Below are 19,905 nucleotides of genomic sequence, written 5' to 3'. Positions count from 1 at the left end.
TGCTGGGATTTGTAGTCTTCACAACATTCAAAGGGCCATGGACTAAGGGACATCCCTGAGCTAAGGGACACTTCTGCAAGGGAATTCTCAGGGTGGTGATACCCTCCATGTAAGTGACCTAAAATATATATTCTAGAATAATTAATAAAAGAGGTAAATGTTTATGTTAAGGCCATGGAGCATTAGGGCATATCCAGGAGTTTTCTCTTGTTTTGAGTGACCCAGGATTGTCTTTTGAATTGGAAATATTTCCCAGTCTGAAGGGTGTTGGTCTTCTAACTGACAGTATGTCTTAGATAAAAGTTGGTCAAGCTTACACAGAGCTCCCTTAGAGTCTCTGGCAGATGTGATCTCAGAACCACTGGCAGTCATCTTTGAGAATTCCTGGAGAACAGGCGAAGTCCCGGCAGACTGGAGGAGGGCAAATGTTGTCCCTATTTTCAAAAAGGGGAAAAGAGAGGACCCAAATAATTACCGCCCAGTCAGTCTGACATCAATACCAGGGAAGATTCTGGAGCAGATCATTAAGCAAACAGTCTGTGAGCACCTAGAAAGGAATGCTGTGATCACCAATAGTCAGCATGGATTTCTGAAAAATAAGTCATGTCAGACTAACCTGATCTTGTTTTTTGACAGAATTACAAGCCTGGTAGATGAAGGGAACGCAGTGGATGTAGCCTACCTTGATCTCAACAAGGCATTTGACAAGGTGCCCCATGATATTCTTGTAAAGAAGCTGGTAAAATGCGGTCTTGACTATGCTACCACTCAGTGGATTTGTAACTGGCTGACTGACCGAACCCAAAGGGTGCTCATCAATGGTTCCTCTTCATCCTGGAGAAGAGTGACTAGTGGGGTGCCACAGGGTTCTGTCTTGGGCCCGGTCTTATTCAACATCTTTATCAACAACTTGGATGATGGACTCAAGGGCATCCTGATCAAATTTGCAGATGACACCAAACTGGGAGGGGTGGCTAACACCCCAGAGGACAGGATCACACGACCTTGACAGATTAGAGAACTGGGCAAAAACAAACAAAATGAATTTTAACAGGGAGAAATGTAAAGTATTGCACTTGGGCAAAAAAAATGAGAGGCACAAATACAAGATGGGTGATACCTGGGCTTGAGAGCAGTACATGTGAAAAGGATCTAGGAGTCTTGGTTGACCACAAACTTGACATGAGCCAACAGTGTGACACGGCAGCTAAAAAAGCCAATGCAATTCTGGGCTGCATCAATAGGAGTATAGCATCTAGATCAAGGGAAGTAATAGTGCCACTGTATTCTGCTCTGGTCAGACCTCACCTGGAGTACTGTGTCCAGTTCTGGGCACCATAGTTCAAGAAGGACACTGACAAACTGGAACGTGTCCAGAGGAGGGCAACCAAAATGGTCAAAGGCCTGGAAACGATGCCTTATGAGGAACGGCTAAGGGAGCTGGGCATGTTTAGCCTGGAGAAGAGGAGGTTAAGGGGTGATATGATAGCCATGTTCAAATATATAAAAGGATGTCACATAGAGGAGGGAGAAAGGTTGTTTTCTGCTGCTCCAGAGAAGCGGACACGGAGCAATGGATCCAAACTACAAGAAAGAAGACTCCACCTAAACATTAGGAAGAACTTCCTGACAGTAAGAGCTGTTCGACAGTGGAATTTGCTGCCAAGGAGTGTGGTGGAGTCTCCTTCTTTGGAGGTCTTTAAGCAGAGGCTTGACAACCATATGTCAGGAGTGCTCTGATGGTGTTTCCTGCTTGGCAGGGGGTTGGACTCAATGGCCCTTGTGGTCTCTTCCAACTCTATGATTCTATGAGTCAGGACTTTGAGACTACTCCAGTGAGATGGTCCAAATATCACTTCTAGTTTATGATATAAACATTCCTGGTTTGTACTGGCATAGGAAACCACTTCTCCCCCTGACCCCCTAACCATCAGATGTAACTACAAAAACGTATATAGACTGTACAAGCAAGAAAGTCCTAAAACAGCTGCAGATGTTTTTGCCAGATAGGGCTTGAATATCATGGCTCTTTCGGCAAAACCAAATTGCTGAGGTAGTTTATAGCAGGTCCTGCTTAACACCATTGTTGTTGGAAACCTGTTCGAGGTTCTCCATCATCAAAACCTGCGTCTTGTCCATCCAGTTCCCTTTCTGAGTTGACTTCCCCATCATTGCTGATGTAAGGCTATGCTCCGGCTCCTGCGGATCAGCTGCTGGCAAAATGGCATTGCTCTGTCCACGCTGGGAGTAGGTTTCCCTGGGCATCCCATCCCCAGAGCAGAGCTGAAGCCGGAAAACTGCCTGGAAGCCTCGCCGGAAGTTCTCGTTGAAAAAGCCATAGATGATGGGGTTGATGCTACTGTTGAAGAAGGCCAGCCAGTGAGCGAATGGGTAGATGTAGATGTTGATGACCTGCAGCTGTTCCTCGTTCAGGTCAGCGTAGTCGGAAAGCATCGCCAAGGTCCACAAGGGCAGCCAGGAGAGAATGAAAAGCAATGCCACAATGATGAGCATCTTGATGACCTTCAGCTTCTTCCTGCAGACAGAGTGGCGCTCCTGGCCCTGCTTCCCAGAGGCAGGCAACGAGGTGTTGAAGAGCGTGATCCCAATCCGGGCATACATGATGACAATGAGGGACAGAGGGGCCAGGTAGATGTTGGCAAAGAGCACGGTTGTATAGATCTTCCTCATGTCCTGGTTCGGCCAGTCCTCCCGGCACCAGTATATGGGGCTGGTTCTGTTGCCATAACCGAGCAACACTTGGAAATGCCGGGATTCTTCCACCTTCAACATCACGGCAGACGGGCACATGATGGCAATGGCCAGGACCCAGATGACAACTATGATGACAACCGCTGTCCAGATGGTGAGCTTCTGCTTGAAAGGGTAAACAATGGAGCGGAACCTGCGAGGAAGAGATAAAAACACCTCTAAGTCCATAAACAGACAATTCTGCATGTCTTATATTCTCAACGTGTCTCCTCGGTGGAAAATAGGAAGTTGCCATATATTGATGCACCTAGTTTGGTACTGTCTACACTGATTGACAGTGTCTCTCTGGGATTTCGGACAAATAGGGGACATTCTCAGCCTTACCTGGAGATGCCAGGAATTGAATCTAGGACCTTCTGTATGCAAAACAGATGCTTTAGCAATGAATTAGAGTCCTTCCCTTATTCAGGCAGCAAAAAGGAGGAGCGGGACAGTGATCAGTACAGGTCCTCTCCACCTACCAGAGTGTTCCATGCTGTTGAAGACTCTGTACTGTACCCAGCCAGTAAGAACAGTATTATCTCATCCACTGGGTACTTTGTAGGCTGCAGGAAGAAGAATTTGTTGAAGCATTCTAGCTATTTTCCAAAGGAAGATCTATCAGTTGAAAGTGAGGTTCAGGCCGCATGTGTTTGTGTGGAATCCCAAACATCAAGGAAGGAATTCAATGCCACCCTGTCACAAAAGTTCTGACAGTGCACAATTGCTCCTCTCCTCCTTCCATCATCCACTGTTCTGTGAGTTCTGCTGACCACTGCCAATTGAAGGGAATAGGGTACCGGGGAAGGAGAGAAGGGAAAGCAGGAAGTGAGCTTCCACTAGCAGGACCAATTAGTTGAATCCAGTCCTAGGAATCGGCCCTTGAGTGGGTGGTTGATTGTATGGGTTATTCCCATTTATTTATTTTGGGGCATTTGTATTCTGTCTATTAGCGTTTCCAGGGCCATTAGCCTATGATCATAAAACAATGATCACTAAAATGGCAGATTTTTATTTTGAAAAAAGAAGAATAAAAGAAGATGCTATGAAGTTAACAGAACCTGGAAAATATTAATAATAAAGGTTATTGTGGCCAGTACTGAAAATTATTCAGTCAGGTTGGTGTGAGGGAAATTGGAGTAGGCTCTGCTTTCAGCAAATATAAAAACCAGAGGAAGAGAGGGGTGTGAAGAAGCCACACTTCTTCTTAACACAGCGCTAAATCATGGTTTTGTGCATGGGTAGCCAATATGGTACTCTTCAGAGGTTGTTGGACTACAGCACCCACCCATCTCAGCCAGCATGGCCAATTGCCAGAAACTATGTGAGAGTTGTCTCCTTCATGGATCTCTGCCTTGTCATGTCTTAACGAGGGTGAAAAAGGAGAGCGCAAAATATGGCCTGAAGCTCAACATCAAAAAAACTAAGATCATGGCCACTGGTCCCATCACCTCCTGGCAAATAGAAGGGGAAGAAATGGAGGCAGTGAGAGATTTGACTTTCTTGGCTTCGCTGCAGATGGCGACAGCAATCACGAAATTAAAAGACGTCTGCTTCTTGGGAGAAAAGCAATGACAAACCTAGACAGCATCTTAAAAAGCAGAAACATCACCTTGCTGACAAAGGTCCGTTAGTTAAAGGCATGGTTTTCCCAGTAGTGATGTATGGAAGTGACAGCTGGACCATAAAAAAGGCTGATCGCAGAAGAATTGATGCTTTTGAATTATGATGCTGGAGAAGACTCTTGAGAGTCCCATGGACTGCAAGAAGATCAAACCTATCCATTCTTAAGGAAATCAGCCCTGAGTACTCACTGGAAGGACAGATCCTGAAGCTGAGACGCCAATACTTTGGCGACCTCATGAGAAGACTCCCTGGAAAAGACCCTGGTGTTGGGAAAGATGGAGGGCACAAGGAGAGGGAACGACAGAGGACGAGATGGTTGGACAGTGTTCTTGAAGCTACTAACATGAGTTTGACCAAGCTGTGGGTGGCAGTGGAAGACAGGAGTGCCTGGCGTGCTCTGGTCCATGGGGTCACGAAGAGTCGGCCATGACTAAACGACTAAACAACAATGTGGGAGTTGAAGTCTCACAACTTCTGAAGGACATCGCATTGGCTGGCCTGGGTTTAGCACTACATCAAAGATGAGACACAGACTCAGACCATTGGACCATCTAGCCCAGAACTTCCTGCTCTGATTGGACAAGCTACCATGGCTGGTTTATTTAATTTATTTATCAAATTTCTCTCTCACCCCTCCTCCCAGTCTTGTTCTTGGATACATGTCTTTCCAAGCTGGTATGTGATTAGAGGAAGAGCTGTGATGGCGCATCAGGCTCGCATACAGAAGGTCCCAGTTTAATCCCCAGCATCTCCAGGTAGGCCTGGGAATGTCCTCTGCCTGAAACCTCAACGAGCCAATGCAAACCAGCATGGAACAATGGTCTGATTCAGTATAAGGCAACTTCCTATGTTCCGATGTAGAAATGTCACAGGTGGAGCCTAAGACCTCATGAGCTCCATCCTGATGCTAAGGCTCCTTAGTCATAAACTCTGTGTCCTGCTAAACTGTGCATTAACTCTGATAGGCCTGGAATCCCCACCTCTTCTCTCTCTCTGCCTCTTTTCCCGTAAAGCTTGAATCACAATAGGTTTGTGGAGGAAGTCTCTCACATTAGTCGAAAGAAGGCCACAAACCCCCACATGTTCTGAAAAGCTCCTTCACAGAGCAACAGGCTCACCACTGCATAATTGTGCTGTCTTGTCCCACCGGATTTCTTCCTGACGCTACTGCACAAGGGCATAATTGCACAATAACTGAAGAGGCTTACAAAGGCAGCAACCTTGGACAATTGGTACGACTGGCATTTTATGTGTTCTGTATCAATTTCCAGGCTGTTACAGAAACATACCTGTCGACTGCAATTGCCACTAAAGTGAAGACAGAAGCCGAGACAGATATTCCCTGGACCATTCCGTTCATCTTGCAGGCAATATTCCCAAAGGGCCATCCTGGAGTTTGAAAAGAAAATGGTTTTCAGATATTGAAACTGCTTTCATAGCATATCAAAAGGAAAGGACACATTGGGGTTAAACTGGGTGCTTGTCAGGTATGTTTAAACATACACAGTCCTTGTCTGCGTATGAAGTTGAGGGTGAGAGGGTCTTTTAGTTCCCACTAAAATCAATTCAACAAAATTTTACTATGAACCACAGAAATTAATGAACCCAACTTGTGGATTATTGCATTAGTTCTCCTAGTTGAAGTCCTAGTGCTTCTATCCTGGATTCTAACATTCTTTTTACACTGCAAGACCTGCTGGATTACAAAAGCATGGCTTTTCGATTGATATACCATCATGCTGCATTAGATTTTAAATAGTGGGAAAGAACTCTATGCTGGAATACTACTGGAATTTTTTTTTCATCATGTGAAATTACACTGCAGCACTCAGATGATTTTCCAGGCTAATGGGGCTGCAAATGGGTGTTTTCATGGAAGTAAATAATACAAAAATGAATGCTAAATTTCCACTAGTTTTCCAGAGGTGCCTTTTATGCTGTGTGAAAAAGCACATAAAAAATGCAAATTATCAGGTAAGGAAATGCCAGGAAAATGAAATAAAGTGCTGTCTAAATGCAGCCTGTGTCAGATTCATTACTTTCAATGGATCTACTATGCATTAAGTCATGACTAGTTTGTGCCACTGTTTTCAAGAGTCTGTTTTAAGTATGACTTAGTTCAGGGATGGGGAATCTGTGGCCCTCCAGATGTTGTTGGACTCCAATTCCCAACAGCCCTAGCTGATATGGCCAGTGGTTAGTGATGATGGGAATGGGAATCCAGCAAAACCTGGAGGACGACACAATTCTCACCCTGACTTAGGTTTGGAATGCTGGTCGTGGTCTGCTATGAGTATGACGTTGTTCATGGTGGGAAAGTTATGGACCTCCAGATGTTGCTGGACTCCAACTCCCATCATCCCCGGCCAGAATGGCCAATGGTCAGGGATGGATCTGAGTATGATGTTGTCCATGGATGGGAATCTATGGCCCTACAGATATTGCTGGACTCCCAACCCCCATCAGCCCTAGCCAGCATGGCCAATGATCAGTGGTGGTTCCTCTTCCATGACTTCATTGGATACAAGCTAGAGACAAGATTTACCTGATATGATGTTATCCACTAAGGTAGTGGGCATGCAAAATATCCCCACCAGCAGGTCACTGACAGCAAGGTTCAGGATGAAGAGGTTGGTGACAGTGCGCATATGTTTGCTCCTCAGCACGATAAAACACACCACTCCATTGCCAATCATGCACAGGAGGAAGATGAGAAGGTAGGAGATGATGAAGACTGCAGCCACGAGCGGCTGATGGAGGTAGAAACCCACATAGGAAATGTTGGTCTCCATGTTGCAGCTGCTTATATGTCCACTGCAATTTCTCACAGGAGGTCTGCTGACTGAAGAACTGGAGTCCAGGTTCTTGTCCATGTTAAAAGTGCACTTGACTGCAGAAATCAGACAATTGAAAAATGGAGTCAGTGAGGAAAGGGAATGCATCTTGGAAGTCTAAAATGTGTCTTGTAACTAGTATGATAAGATGGTATACCCTATAAAATATCAGAACACCAGAAGATAAGATGAACCCTGCTGGGTCAAGCCAATAGCCCATCTAGTCCAGATTTCTGTTCTCACGGCGGCCAGCCAGATGCCCATGGGAAGCCCATGGTGGTTCTTGGAGGCGCAGCATAGCCTCCATTTTGGCCAATAGCCAATGATAGTTGTATCCTTTTTGAATTTGCCTAATCCTCTTTTTAAAAATTGGTTTTTATAAAGCAAAGTGATAAAACAAGTGCTCAAGGAAACAAGCATTGCTTTATTGTTGCAAAGGGGAAGGACTTGATTTGACAAATATCTCAGCATTTTGGGCTTACCTTCAAAATAGCCATGTCAGGTTTCATTTTACTTATAACTTCCAAATAATGGAATTATATCCACTGGGGTCTTGCCTGAGGTTTGAAATTGGCACATCAAGTCGGGGCTTTCACATCTGGAATTTATTGAAACATTCCTCTGCAAGTTCACTAGTAAAAGGATACTAGGAACAGCTTCATTTTGGTTTAAGAGAGGTGGAGATGCCTTTCTAGTCTTGACCGAAACCATCATACATTTTAGCCTGTACAAGTATTTATTACAATTCAAGTGTTGAATTTGCCAGAGGGCACATGCCCTTTATTATACTGCTGAGTTGCCAGTATATGGTGAATTGAAATAAGGCATATTATGAGATATTCAGTGTTGGGTATCCTTGCAGTAGCAGCGTAGACCCTTTGAAATCAAAATACTTGAGTGTCAGAGATTCTACCACAAGTATGACTAACATTGGATATCACCTACTGTATTCACATTTAATATACTGCCAAAGTTGTCCACTGTAAGGGGAAAGGTCCAATAAAGTAAGGATTGTGCTATAAAAAATAAAACAAAAAATTGGTTTTTATTAAAGATTTACTTGTGTTACAAAACAAACAAACAAGAAAAAGTATATATAGTATAACATGGCAACTGCAAGACAAATTACGGGACACTCCAATACCCTGGCTGATCCACCACCAACTAGTGTACAAGTCTTCTTTGACAACCCAGCAACATCAGGCCATTGACTAACTTCGAGAAACTCCTCCTAACAACAGAGGAACAGAGCAAAGGGGTGGTATCTACATTATATAAAATACTACTTCAAGACAGTACAGCCCCCCCCCCCCAAATTAAAGATCAATGGGAGCATGACATGGGATACAAAATAAATTCTGTCCAATGGTCAAAAATGTGCTTCAAACTACTATTTAAATCTATCTCAGCCAAAAGAAGATAATTCACTCTGAAACTTATCTATAGATGGTACCTAACACCATGGAAGCTGGCACTGATACATCCAGGAACCTCAGCTAAATGCTGAAGAAGCTGCACCTCCATAGGCACATACCTCCAAATGTGGTGAGAATGCCCCAAAGTTCATTCCTTTTGGGTATCAGTGTTGCAGGAAACCTCCAGAATAACAAAACAGGTAATAGAAGCAACTCTAGAACTAGCCCTATTAAATATCCTCCAGGACAACAACACACATGCACATGACAAGACCTATCAGGAGCAAACATAGACCACTGGTACCAAAATGTATGGGAAACTGCCCTACTGGAAAAGTTAATCAACAAATTTTTACTAGCACGGGGACAAGCAAAGGAGGACTCCTTCACCCTGGAATGGCTCTCGCTTATTATATATACAGCACAAGACAATGATCTATCCCCCCAGAAGTGTATGAATCAATATGGCTAATCTGACCCAACAATTCCCTCCACCCACCTGTCACACATACAAACAAACCACACTGCAATCGACTGAATGCCTAATCCTCTTTTAAAGTCATCTTAAAAAGTGGCCATCAGCTAATCATCATTGAAGTGTCTAGTTAATTAAGAATTATAATATAATAATAATAAATAATAAATTTTATTTATATCCCGCCCTCCCCAGCCAAAGCCAGGCTCAGGGCGGCTAACAACAATCAAATAATCAAACAATCAAATAATCCAACATTCTAAAACATTTCATTATAAAAATTAATTAAAATCAAATTAATGGCAACCGTTAAGCAAAGTTCTGTGCAGGTTGCCAGAGGAGGGAGTCAGGCTGGGCCCTGACCAAAGGCCTGGTGGAACAACTCTGTCTTGCAGGCCTTGCGGAAAGATGTCAGGTCCCGCAGGGCCCTAGTCTCTTGTGACAGAGCATTCCACCAGATTGGAGCCGCAGCCGAGAAAGCCCTGGCTCTAGTTGAGGCCAGCCTAACCTCTCTGAGGCCTGGGACCTTCAGGATGTTTTTATTTGCAGACCGTAGGTTCCTCTGTGGGGCATACCAGGAGAGGCGGTTCCGTAGGTACGAGGGTCCTAGGCCGTATAGGGCTTTAAAGGTTAAAACCAGCACCTTAAACCTGATCCTGTACTCCACCGGGAGCCAGTGCAGCTGGTATAGTACCGGATGAATGTGATCTCGCAGCGAAGACCCCATAAGGAGTCTCGCCGCGGCATTCTGCACCCGCTGGAGTTTCTGGGTCAGTCTCAAGGGCAGCCCCACGTAGAGCGAGTTACAATAATCCAGTCTGGAGGTGACCGTCGCGTGGATCACAGTGGCTAGGTCAGGGCAAGAGAGATAAGGGGCCAACTGCTTAGTTTGGCGGAGATGAAAAAATGCCGCCTTTGTTATAGCTGTAATCTGCGCCTCCATAGAGAGGGAGGTATCGAAGATTACACCCAAACTCTTAACGGACAGTGCTGGCACTAATTGCACCCCCGCAAGAGATGGGAGTTGCCCCCCCAATCCCATATCGTCCCGTCCCAGCCAGAGGACCTCTGTCTTCGAAGGATTTAACTTCAACCAGCTTCCACGTAACCATCCAGCCACAGCTTCCAAACATCTGGTCAGTGTGTCTGGGGCCGAGTCAGGATGGCCATCCATCAACAGATAGAGTTGGGTGTCCAGCCCAAAACTCCGGACAAGTTGGCGAGGGGGCGCATAAAGATGTTAAAAAGCATCGGGGAGAGTATCGCACCCTGAGGCACTCCACACACCAAGGAGTGGCGCGATGACAATTCCCCCCCAAGCGCCACCCTCTGTCCCCGACCAGAGAGAAACGAGTGCAGCCATTGAAGGACTGTGCCCTGGATCCCCACGTCGGCAAGGCGGTGGTCCAGGAGTTCGTGATCGACCATGTTGAAGGCTGCTGACAGGTCTAGAAGAATCAGCAGCCCCGACCCACCTCGATCCAGCTGCCTGCGGAGATCATCTGTTAGGGCGACCAGAGCCGTCTCGGTCCCATGACCAGCGCGGAAGCCGGACTGGAATGGATCCAGAGCCGATGTTTCATCCAGAAACCTACCAAGCTGTTCAGCAACCGCTCTCTCAATCACCTTACCCAGGAATGGAAGATTCGAAACCGGGTGGTAACTGGATAGATCTAAGGGATCTAATGATGTTTTCTTTAAGAGCGGGCGCACCACTGCCTCCTTCAATTCCCCTGGAAATATCCCGGTGCCAAGGGACAAATTGATGATATCCCCCAGGGGGGCCCGCACCTCGTCTGGACATGCTCTAATCAGCCAAGACGGGCACGGGTCAAGAGGACAGGTGGTGGGCTTTCCAGCTCGGAGGAGTCTGTCCACATCGGCTGGGGATATCCAATCAAAGTGGTCCAATACTGGACCCGAGGACAGTCGAGGGGCCTCCAGTTCCTTTATTGTATCCAAATTGGCAGGGAGGTCATGGCGGAGCAACAGGACCTTCTCCGCAAAAAAGCTCGCAAATGCCTCACAGCTGTGTGTCAGATTGTTATTTAAATTTGGCTGTCCTTCAAGGGACGTTAAAGACCTAATTATACTAAATAATTGCGCTGGGCGAGAGCTAGCGGATGCAATGGAGGCCGAGAAGTAAGACTTCTTAGCGGCCTTCACCGCCATCTCATAGGTTTTCATAAAAACCCTATAAGATGTTCTTGAGGCTTCGTCACGTGCACCCCGCCATACTCGCTCTAGCCGTCTGAGGTCCCGCTTCATTTTCCGAAGCTCCTCGGTAAACCAGGGAGCCCGGTTTCTGCGGAGTCGCAGAGGGCGCTTAGGTGCGATCTCATAATGGCTGCCAGGAGCTGGATATTCCAGCCCTCAACAAGCTCAGTCAATGAGTCGCCAGGGGGAGCAAGGTCCCGCAAGGCTTGACGGAATCTATCAGGGTCCATCAGCCTCTGCGGGCGAGCCCAAATCGGCTCGCCACCTAAGCAGGGTGGGGGTGGAAAGTCAATCCTGGCTTTCAGAGCGTAGTGATCAGACCATGGCACCTTAATTGAAGGAGACATGATCACATCTATACCTACGCCAAAGATCAAATCCAGCGTGTGGCCTGCTTGATGTGTGGGGCCTGAAACAAACTGGGAGAGCCCTAGTGTTGCCATGGAAGACACTAGGTCCAGAGCCTGTGAGGAGGGAGTGGCATCAGCATGGATGTCGAAGTCCCCCAATACCAATAGGTTAGGGAACTCCAAGGCCCAGCCGGCCACCGCCTCCAGCAGGCCTGACAGGGTGGCTGCTGGTGCGCTAGGTGGCCGGTACACCAGCCAGACAGCCAGCAGTACACCAGCTCAGAGCCCCACACTAGGCCAACCCATTCAATGCCGGGGATCGATGGCGATGGTAGAGCCCTGAAAGAACAATCTTCCCGGATTAATAATGCCACCCCTCCCCCCCGGCCCACAGTCCGCGACTGGTGGAGGATGGAGAAACCCGGGGGCGCCATCTCTCGTAAGGTAACTGTTGCCCCTTCGCGTACCCAGGTCTCCGTCACACAAGCCAGGTCGACCCCCTGCGAGATAAAGAAATCTCGCAGAGTGGTGGTTTTGTTGCCTATAGACCTGGCATTGCACAACACCAGTGACGGAGGTGAGTAATCCTTGCTCACCCTACCCTCGTCCCTCGGGATGGGGCGCAGATTGGAAGGGGTACGAGCATATCTGTATCTCGATTAAACAGATGCAAAGGCTTGTCTGCACAATCAGTGTAATATCAGGCAGACATCCATGATGAATTTGCCCAATATGCTGTGTTTTGCCAGTTCAAAAATCATGGATATGTTTGTGTGTATGTGGGGAGCCATTAGTGTGATTAGTTTAGTGATTCACTGCTATGCTTACAGTGATTAATGAACCCTTTCAGCATCTTGAAACAGTCTAAAAATGGAAAACTGCCAGCTGAAACCTTGCTGTACAAATTATGCAAAGGTTGAGGCTAGATAATTTGTGTGACTATGTGAGGTTTGCCCATCTGCCAATTCTCTCCATAATAATCCATAATACCACCCACCCACCCAGGCAGAAAGTATATTTTTCTCTCATGGCGGTGTTTCCATTCTCATGTGAATGGACTCACATACAGAGAACAGGAATGAGCATTATAGCAATGGAACACCTGAACAGACTATCTTGGGCAAGGTTCTCTGACCAGATCCAGGTGCTGTTGGAGGAAACTGATTTTCTAGATCCATTTCAATCAGGGTTTAGGCCCAGTTTTGTCACAGAAACTGCTTGGGGCGCCCTGTAGGAACACTTTTGTCAGGAGAGGAATTAACTGTCCTTGTTAGTTCTCCTCAACCTCTCAGCAGCTTTTGATATGGACTATGGTATCCTTCTAGAGTGGCTGCCCAAGTTAGGGGTGGGTGGCATTGCTTTGAAGTGGTTCTGGTCCAAATTAGGTGGTTGTTTCCAGAGGTGGATGCTTGGGAAGTTCTCTTTGGCCCCCTCAGGGTTTGATTTTATATCCACGTGAAACTGCTGAGCAGAGTCATCCAGAGTTTTGGAGTGTGTTGTCAGCAATATGCGGATGACACACAACTCTACTTCTCCTTTACATCTGCAGGTGAGGCAGTGGATGTGCTGGACCGATGTTTTGCCTCAGCAATGGACTGGAAGAGAGCCAACAAACTGCAGATCAATACAGACTGAGGCACTAGATCAGATGGCTGAGAGATTGTCTGCTCTTAATGGGGTTATATTCCCCATGAAGGAGCAAGTATTTGGGGGCGCTCCTGGATCCTTGAGTTTCTGGTGGCCTCAGTGGCACCCAGTCAGCTTTGACTAGTGGCCCAAGTTTGCTCCTATCTGAACAGGGACTTTTGTCGTCTATGCTCTGGTAACCTCTAGGTTAGATTACAACATGTTATTTGTAGGGCTGCCTCTGAAGACGGTTTGGTTGCTCACTGGGGCAAAATGGTTTGAGCATATGACACTGATCTTGGCCTGACTGCAGTGACTGCCAGTTTCTGAGCCCAATTCAAAGTGCTGGTTTTAATTTATAAATCCCTAAATGGCTCAGGACTGTAATACCTCAAGAACTGCTTCTCCTCATATGAACAAACCCAGATCCTGCAATCATCTTCAGAGGCCCTTCTTCATGTTCCTCCTCCACAAGAGGTCCATAGGGTGGCAACATGAGACTGTGCCTTTTCTGCAGTGGCTTCATATTTGTGGAACGCTCTTCCCCAGGGAGACTCGTCTGGTGCCTTCATTATGCACCTTTAGATGCCAGGAGAAAATGTTCGTCATCAAATAGGCCTTTCGCTGATTGACATCTGATGCCCTTTTAAATGTACTGTGGGAGCAGGGTATTGTTTTCTTGTGTTTATTATGTATTTTGTGTTTTTATCTTATATTTTTATGCTGTGAAGCACCCTGAGATCTTCGGGTGAAGGGTGGTATACAAATTTAATAAAGAAAGGTTATCATAATAAACATTTTAATGAGCGATTTAAAAAAAAAACAAGCAAGCAAAGAAAAAAACTGATGCAATGAATGGAACTTAAGTTTGGAAATATGAAAAATGGAGAGAACTGAAGTCGATCGATTTGTCCGTCCTTAGTTGCTAAATGCTTTGTTCCAAAGTGCAGTTATTGTGCTGTTTGTGTTTTCTACCCTGAAAGAGAGAATCAGAAAGATAAATATGCATTCTTGCTTTCGTCAGCAGAGGTCAAAAAGGGAGTTGAAAAGAAAAGAGGGAGAAATATAAAAAGCATAGTATTGGGATAATCTGAAGACGATGTCTTGGTGTGCATCTGTGCTGATTGATTATATGGTGTCAAAAGCACATAGCGGAACCATTTTGTAACCTAAGTAGAGGTTAGAAAGGAAAAGGAAAGAAAGAAGCAGCACAATTCTTTTCAGAGCCAAATTGCTGTTTTTTCCTGAGAATGTCATTTCCTCACTATGTGGGCAAGATTTAAAAAATAGTAAAGCAGAGACGGCACCTGGACCATAAAACTATGTAGCATTATTAAAATAAATTAATAGTTCAGGAGAACATCAGGAACCCAGGTTCTTCAAGGTGCTGCTAGGTCAGTACAGTCAGCGATCATTTTAGGAGCATCTGATACATGTGAGTTTGTGCGCACTGCTCTGAACCCAGAAATGACCCCAAAACATCACAAAAAAGGGTAGAGCAGGGGCAGAATGGGGTGTTTTCAGGTGTTATCAATGGTTTTTTTTCCAATTATACATGATTTCGCTTAAATGTATGGTGCCTTGGAATGTAACCCCCATGTAAATCCGGGTGTTTCCTGCACAGAAATGAATATTGCTAAATTGCTAAATGTTATTGGACAGCAACTCTCACCATCCCTAACCATTGACCATGCTTGCTGGAGTTAATAGGATAGATAGATAGATAGATTTTGGCTGAAAACAAGACTCATAACTGGCAGGGTTGCAGAGCGGAAAAGCACATGTTGTGAAGGAGATGGAAAATGGAACCATGCCATAAATATCTATAACCTTGTTGATGTGGATAAAAATGCATATTGTAATGTGCATTTTTGATGAGGACGTCTGTGGAATTTCATCATTCTCTGCCAAGGGCAGAAGAGAAGAGGGAAAAGAAAAGTTGCAACACTGCTTTTTGTGGATGCAAATCAACACGGTTCCACACCAACTACGTGCAAGGGCTCAGGGGTTGGTTTATTTGAATTAAGGTAATTTGAATCACATTAAATAAAGACCCGTTTCGCTAAGCAAATGTAAATCAGGTTTCCTGTTTTGCAGGCCATTTATATCCTGAAGAAGTGTTCCTGCATATCAAATGGTGTTTACAATCACGAAAGTATAGTGGGTTGCGACTACAAAGTACAAGAGAAAGGTACTGAATGACTGGGAATGTAACATGAACCTTTTGGCCATGAAGCTCTCATGTCTTTTCCCTTGCAGAACTGCATAGCCGCCACATTTGTTTCAATGGATGAAAATAAGGGTCTGTACTCCTACAGTCAGTGATCTCCCATTTTTGGCTGGGATTTCTAGGCTAAGCCAGCAATTGTGATTCACAAGGTTTGAGCAACCACAAGGCAAGGCATAGTAGGTGTCTTCTGCCCAGATTGCTATTATTATTATTATTATTATAATAATATATGAAGATATATGAAGATACCCCTGAGATATATGAAGAAGCTATCTTAGATGGGCTTTGCATTTTATAACATTAAGAACCATAGTGTGATAATTCCTCAGTTGCCACTAGCCTTACAGAGAACAGGAAATATCAGAAGATATCATTTAAAACCTACTCTCACAAGGAAATCCCTTGGGACCAGCTCTAATTTGGTATTCAGCAGCTCCATGCTGACTTTGAAAACTGTTCCCATGACACATATGAAAACATTTTGGTCAAAGGGGATGTAAATACAGCACTCTATGAAGACAATGCTGTGAACTAGATATTGAAGACATTAAGAAACTCAAGAACCCCGCTGGCCACCCTTATGGGAAAGGCTGGCGATGTTTCGACAGCTTCCAGGCTCTGATGACTGATGTCCCACCTCTGAGCACCCAAACAACTCCCAGCTCAGAACTATGGAAGGGGGTGAGGATCATGGTGCAACTAACAGGACAATTCCCCACCTCACCTCTGCAACTCCAACGTAGCGAGGGAGGCTTGTCGCTCATCACACTTGCCAAAACAGGTTGGCAGAATGCACCATAGCGATTGCAGAAACCAGAACTTTTGAAGACTTCTTGTAGCAAGGAGAGCCACTCGAGCCCTTCGCCCCACAAGTAGACACACGTCTGACAGTTCTGCATGCTGTGTTTTTACTTATCAAAGGTGGGTCGGATAGTTACTGGGAAGAACAGGGTATCCTCTTGATAGAAAAAGTTAATATACGGGGCACTCGTAACTATTCGTAATCCACAGTTGGCACATACTGAAGGCCTCAGGTGGTTAGAAGTTCCAGCTGGTGCAGATTGTGACAGGTGGGGCAGATAGCCAATAACCTATGCCAACATGGTTGAAACATCTGCACTGACTGCTCATCTGCTATTGAGCCAGATTTAAGATTTTTGCATTCATTTACAAAGCCCCGAGCAATTTGTTTGTAGTGCCAGGGCTACCAGTGCATTCATGGTCCTGTCACTCATGGCCAAGTAGGAAGGTGGGAGGCAGAATATCACTACTCCAGTCTGGAGCTGGTGCAGCAATTTGGCTTGATGTTGTTGCATGACAGCAGTGAAACCAGCCTAGGGACCAATTAACCCTGGACCAGCTCAGCTCCTCCCAACTATAGAAAGCCCCATTTAGGAGCCTTCTGGTGGATAGCAACAGCACAGATTCTGCTGATGGCATCCTGCCCACCTGCCCAGTAGCTGGCAAAAGGCCACCTTCACCCTCAGCTAGGCAGAGGGATGCTTCTGCCTGATCCAATGCACTCCTAGCCCAACATACACAGGGTGTGGATTGCTCTTTACCAACTTCACAGGGTTGTTGTGAGGATAAGATGGGGAAAATAACTAAGTTATGGTTACCAAATGTCCCCATTTTCCAGGGACAGCCCCCAGATTTACAAATCCGTCCCCAGACAAAATCCGTCCCCGGAATGTCCCCGGATTTCATTTAATGTACCCAGATTTATATTTTAAGTGTTGTAGATTTATTAGTAGGGAATGAATGTTGTGTGATTGGTTCAACGGCACAAGACACATCATACGGGGACTTCCGGCGAGGCAAAATGGCAAGTGCCAAGGCAGCGAGCAGCTCCTAAAGCCAGACAGAGCTAACTGTGCTACCAGGCTGGCTCTGGGATGCTGAAACTGCCGCCACCACCACAGGGGAACAGGGGACGCCTGGCGCGTCAACTAAGGAAACCACTGACACACACACACCCGCCCCACAACCCAAATTGAGCTGGAAGCAAGAGTGCCCAGCCATCCAGCCAACTGCCCAGCAGTGCTCCGGGCCAGGAAAAACCCCAGAGCCAATGCAGGGAGAAGGAGGAGAGGAGAGGGAGAAGGAAGAGAGAGAAAGGAAGGAGAAAAAAGAGGGGTGCCCCGACCTTACCGCGCCACTGCCGCTGAGGAGGAGAGGTAGGAGAGCACTGGGAGGGCAAGTACACGTGGCCGAGCCCAGGCCCAACCCAAGCCTTCTCCACGGCAGCTAGCGCTCCAAGAGAGCAGGCCGGAGCCCAGAGGAAGGCCGTGCAACAGAGGAGACCACAATGGTTGGCCATTGTGAAAATGCAATGCTGGACTAGTTCTTCTGATGTTTAAAGATTTCTTATTTTTGTCTCCAGAAGAGGGGACAGTAGACTGCAAGTGCCGACCAGTGACCAAGCCCACAGAGCATTATTCTGGGAGCATTACCTATCAGACCACGGCTAGGGTCTGCAAGCAGGGCACAGCTTGCATCTCATTAGACTCTGTGCAGAAGCTGCTGGAGCATGAGGTCAGTAGCAAGCAAAAGAGAAAAGATGCTGTATTGTGCAAAAGAACTACCACCACATCAAAGAACCATGTGCTTGGCAAGTGCCTGATTTGGACTAAACACTTGAAGATGCGGCATGTTAAGCAGAAGAAGAGCTTGCTGGATCTGGCCCATCTAGTCCAATATCCTGTTCTCACAGTGGCTACCCAGATGCCTTTGGGAAAACTTTCAGCATAATCCTGAAGCCGTCCACAAAGCCAGGGGTAAGAGCTGCCCCTAAAGTCATGCCCCTTTGCAACCTGGGCTGAAGCGCTTTCTAGATTGCTGGAGTGCTTGCATACTAAGGCAGATGCAGTAACCATGCTATCATGACTCTTAGTGCCTTTGAATCTAGGAGCCTTCCAGCCATGACAATTGGCTGTAATAATACAGTTTTAAAGCACTGCTTTAAGAAATATTTCATTTGCCACTCTAAAAGAAACACAGCGTTTGAGAGGAGAGGTTAAATCTTCCCTCAGATTGTTTCTGCTGCTTTTTTCCATGAGGAAATTGCATATGTGAGTGGAGGGGGGTGTTTTTAAATTAATAAAGAAAAACTAGGAAAACAAAATATGTGATTCACCCCCTATTATTCTTCCAAACCAAGGACTTTCACATTTGTACGCAGCAGTCTACATGTATTAACATGCACAAAGGCTGCCTTTGTGCAATTTGTTTCCTTTGCTGGTACATCATGTTGTCGAGCAGCTTGGCTCAAAGAGCATAGGATTGGTCAATACAGGTGCTATAATGAGGCAAGGTGGGGCTTGCAGACAGTCCCAGGGAGTGCTTCCTTCCTGCTACTAACACTGGCTGTCCAACTGTCCAGCTCTCAGCCAGCCAACCACCCCTTTTCCCAGCCTCCCTTCTCTTTCATGAGGAATACTGCACAAGGTTGCAATAAGAGTGGAGGCTAGAAAGGCTGTTGAAACTTAGCAAAGTAACTTTAAAAATTTTGCTATGTTTTAAACAAGTTCTCTAGCTACTACAGCAGCAGCAGCAGCAGCAGCAGTGCAAGCCCTGTCCCAGCCATGTCACCCAGAATGCCTTGCTCTAAGGAAGGATCCCCTGAGCCATTCCTCAGAGTGAGGCAGATGTGAATGGGAGAAACTGCTAACAGTGCCACCAAGGGAAGTCATAGTTCTGCTCTGTCCTGCCCTGGTCAGACCACACCTGGAATACTGTGTCCAGTTCTGGGCAACACAATTTAAGAAGGAGATTGACAAGCTGGAATATGTGCAGAGGAGGGTGACCAAGATGATCAAGGGTCTGGAAACCAAGCCTTATGAGGAACAGTTGAAGGAGCTGAGTATGTTTGGCTTGGAAAAGAGGAGACTAAGAGGAGATATGATAGCCATCTTCAAATATCTCCAAGACTTGATCTGGCAACCTTGCCAGATCTAAAGCTTTATTATGAGGCCTCATGTCTGTGTTGGCTAAAAGAATGGATGACTCTGAAAAATGCGTATATACTGGACACAGACGGATGGGATAACAGATATGGGTGGCATGCATACCTAGGCTACAATAACATGAAAGTACATAGGGGGTTTTTAAATCATATAATTCGAAAATCTCTATATACAGTTTGGGACAGATATAAAAACTTGCTGGAGCCAATCTCTACAATTCTCTGATTCTCTGATGGTTAAACCATTCTAGGATTTGCAGCTCTGTGAGGGGAATAAGGACCGCCTAACAATTCTAGGCACCATTAACAAATTATATAATAAAAGAATATGAACACTGTTAACAAGTCCTACAATTCCCAGGATATTTTAAATGTATAGTACAAATGGGTGTCACAGATATTTCTATGAGAAATGTG

At 45.8% G+C, this 19,905-nt stretch overlaps 1 protein-coding gene across 2 annotated transcripts in view; it reads right to left on the bottom strand.

Annotated features, from left to right (window-relative positions):
- Positions 1–1,181: 1,181 nt before the first annotated feature.
- Positions 1,182–19,905, bottom strand: part of NPFFR2 (neuropeptide FF receptor 2) — a 46,981-nt gene continuing 28,257 nt past the window's right edge. The window contains exons 2-4 of one of the 2 annotated variants that reach the window (XM_081020983.1): positions 6,923–7,262; positions 5,667–5,766; positions 1,182–2,905 (exon numbers count right to left, since the gene is read on the bottom strand). In XM_081020983.1, the coding sequence (XP_080877109.1) occupies positions 2,059–2,905; positions 5,667–5,766; positions 6,923–7,250 (1,275 nt within the window). In that variant the 5' untranslated portion in view covers positions 7,251–7,262 and the 3' untranslated portion in view covers positions 1,182–2,058. Of the gene's footprint in view, positions 2,906–5,666; positions 5,767–6,922; positions 7,268–19,905 lie in introns of both variants that reach the window. The other variant, XM_081020982.1, reaches the window with a different exon arrangement.

The sequence above is a fragment of the Podarcis pityusensis genome (genome assembly GCF_964106645.2).
Source record: "Podarcis pityusensis genome assembly, chromosome: 9".
Classification (NCBI taxonomy): Eukaryota; Metazoa; Chordata; class Lepidosauria; order Squamata; family Lacertidae; genus Podarcis; species Podarcis pityusensis.
The sequence above is the reverse complement of the archived record's forward strand: the minus strand, read 5'-3'. Positions and strand labels throughout refer to the sequence as shown.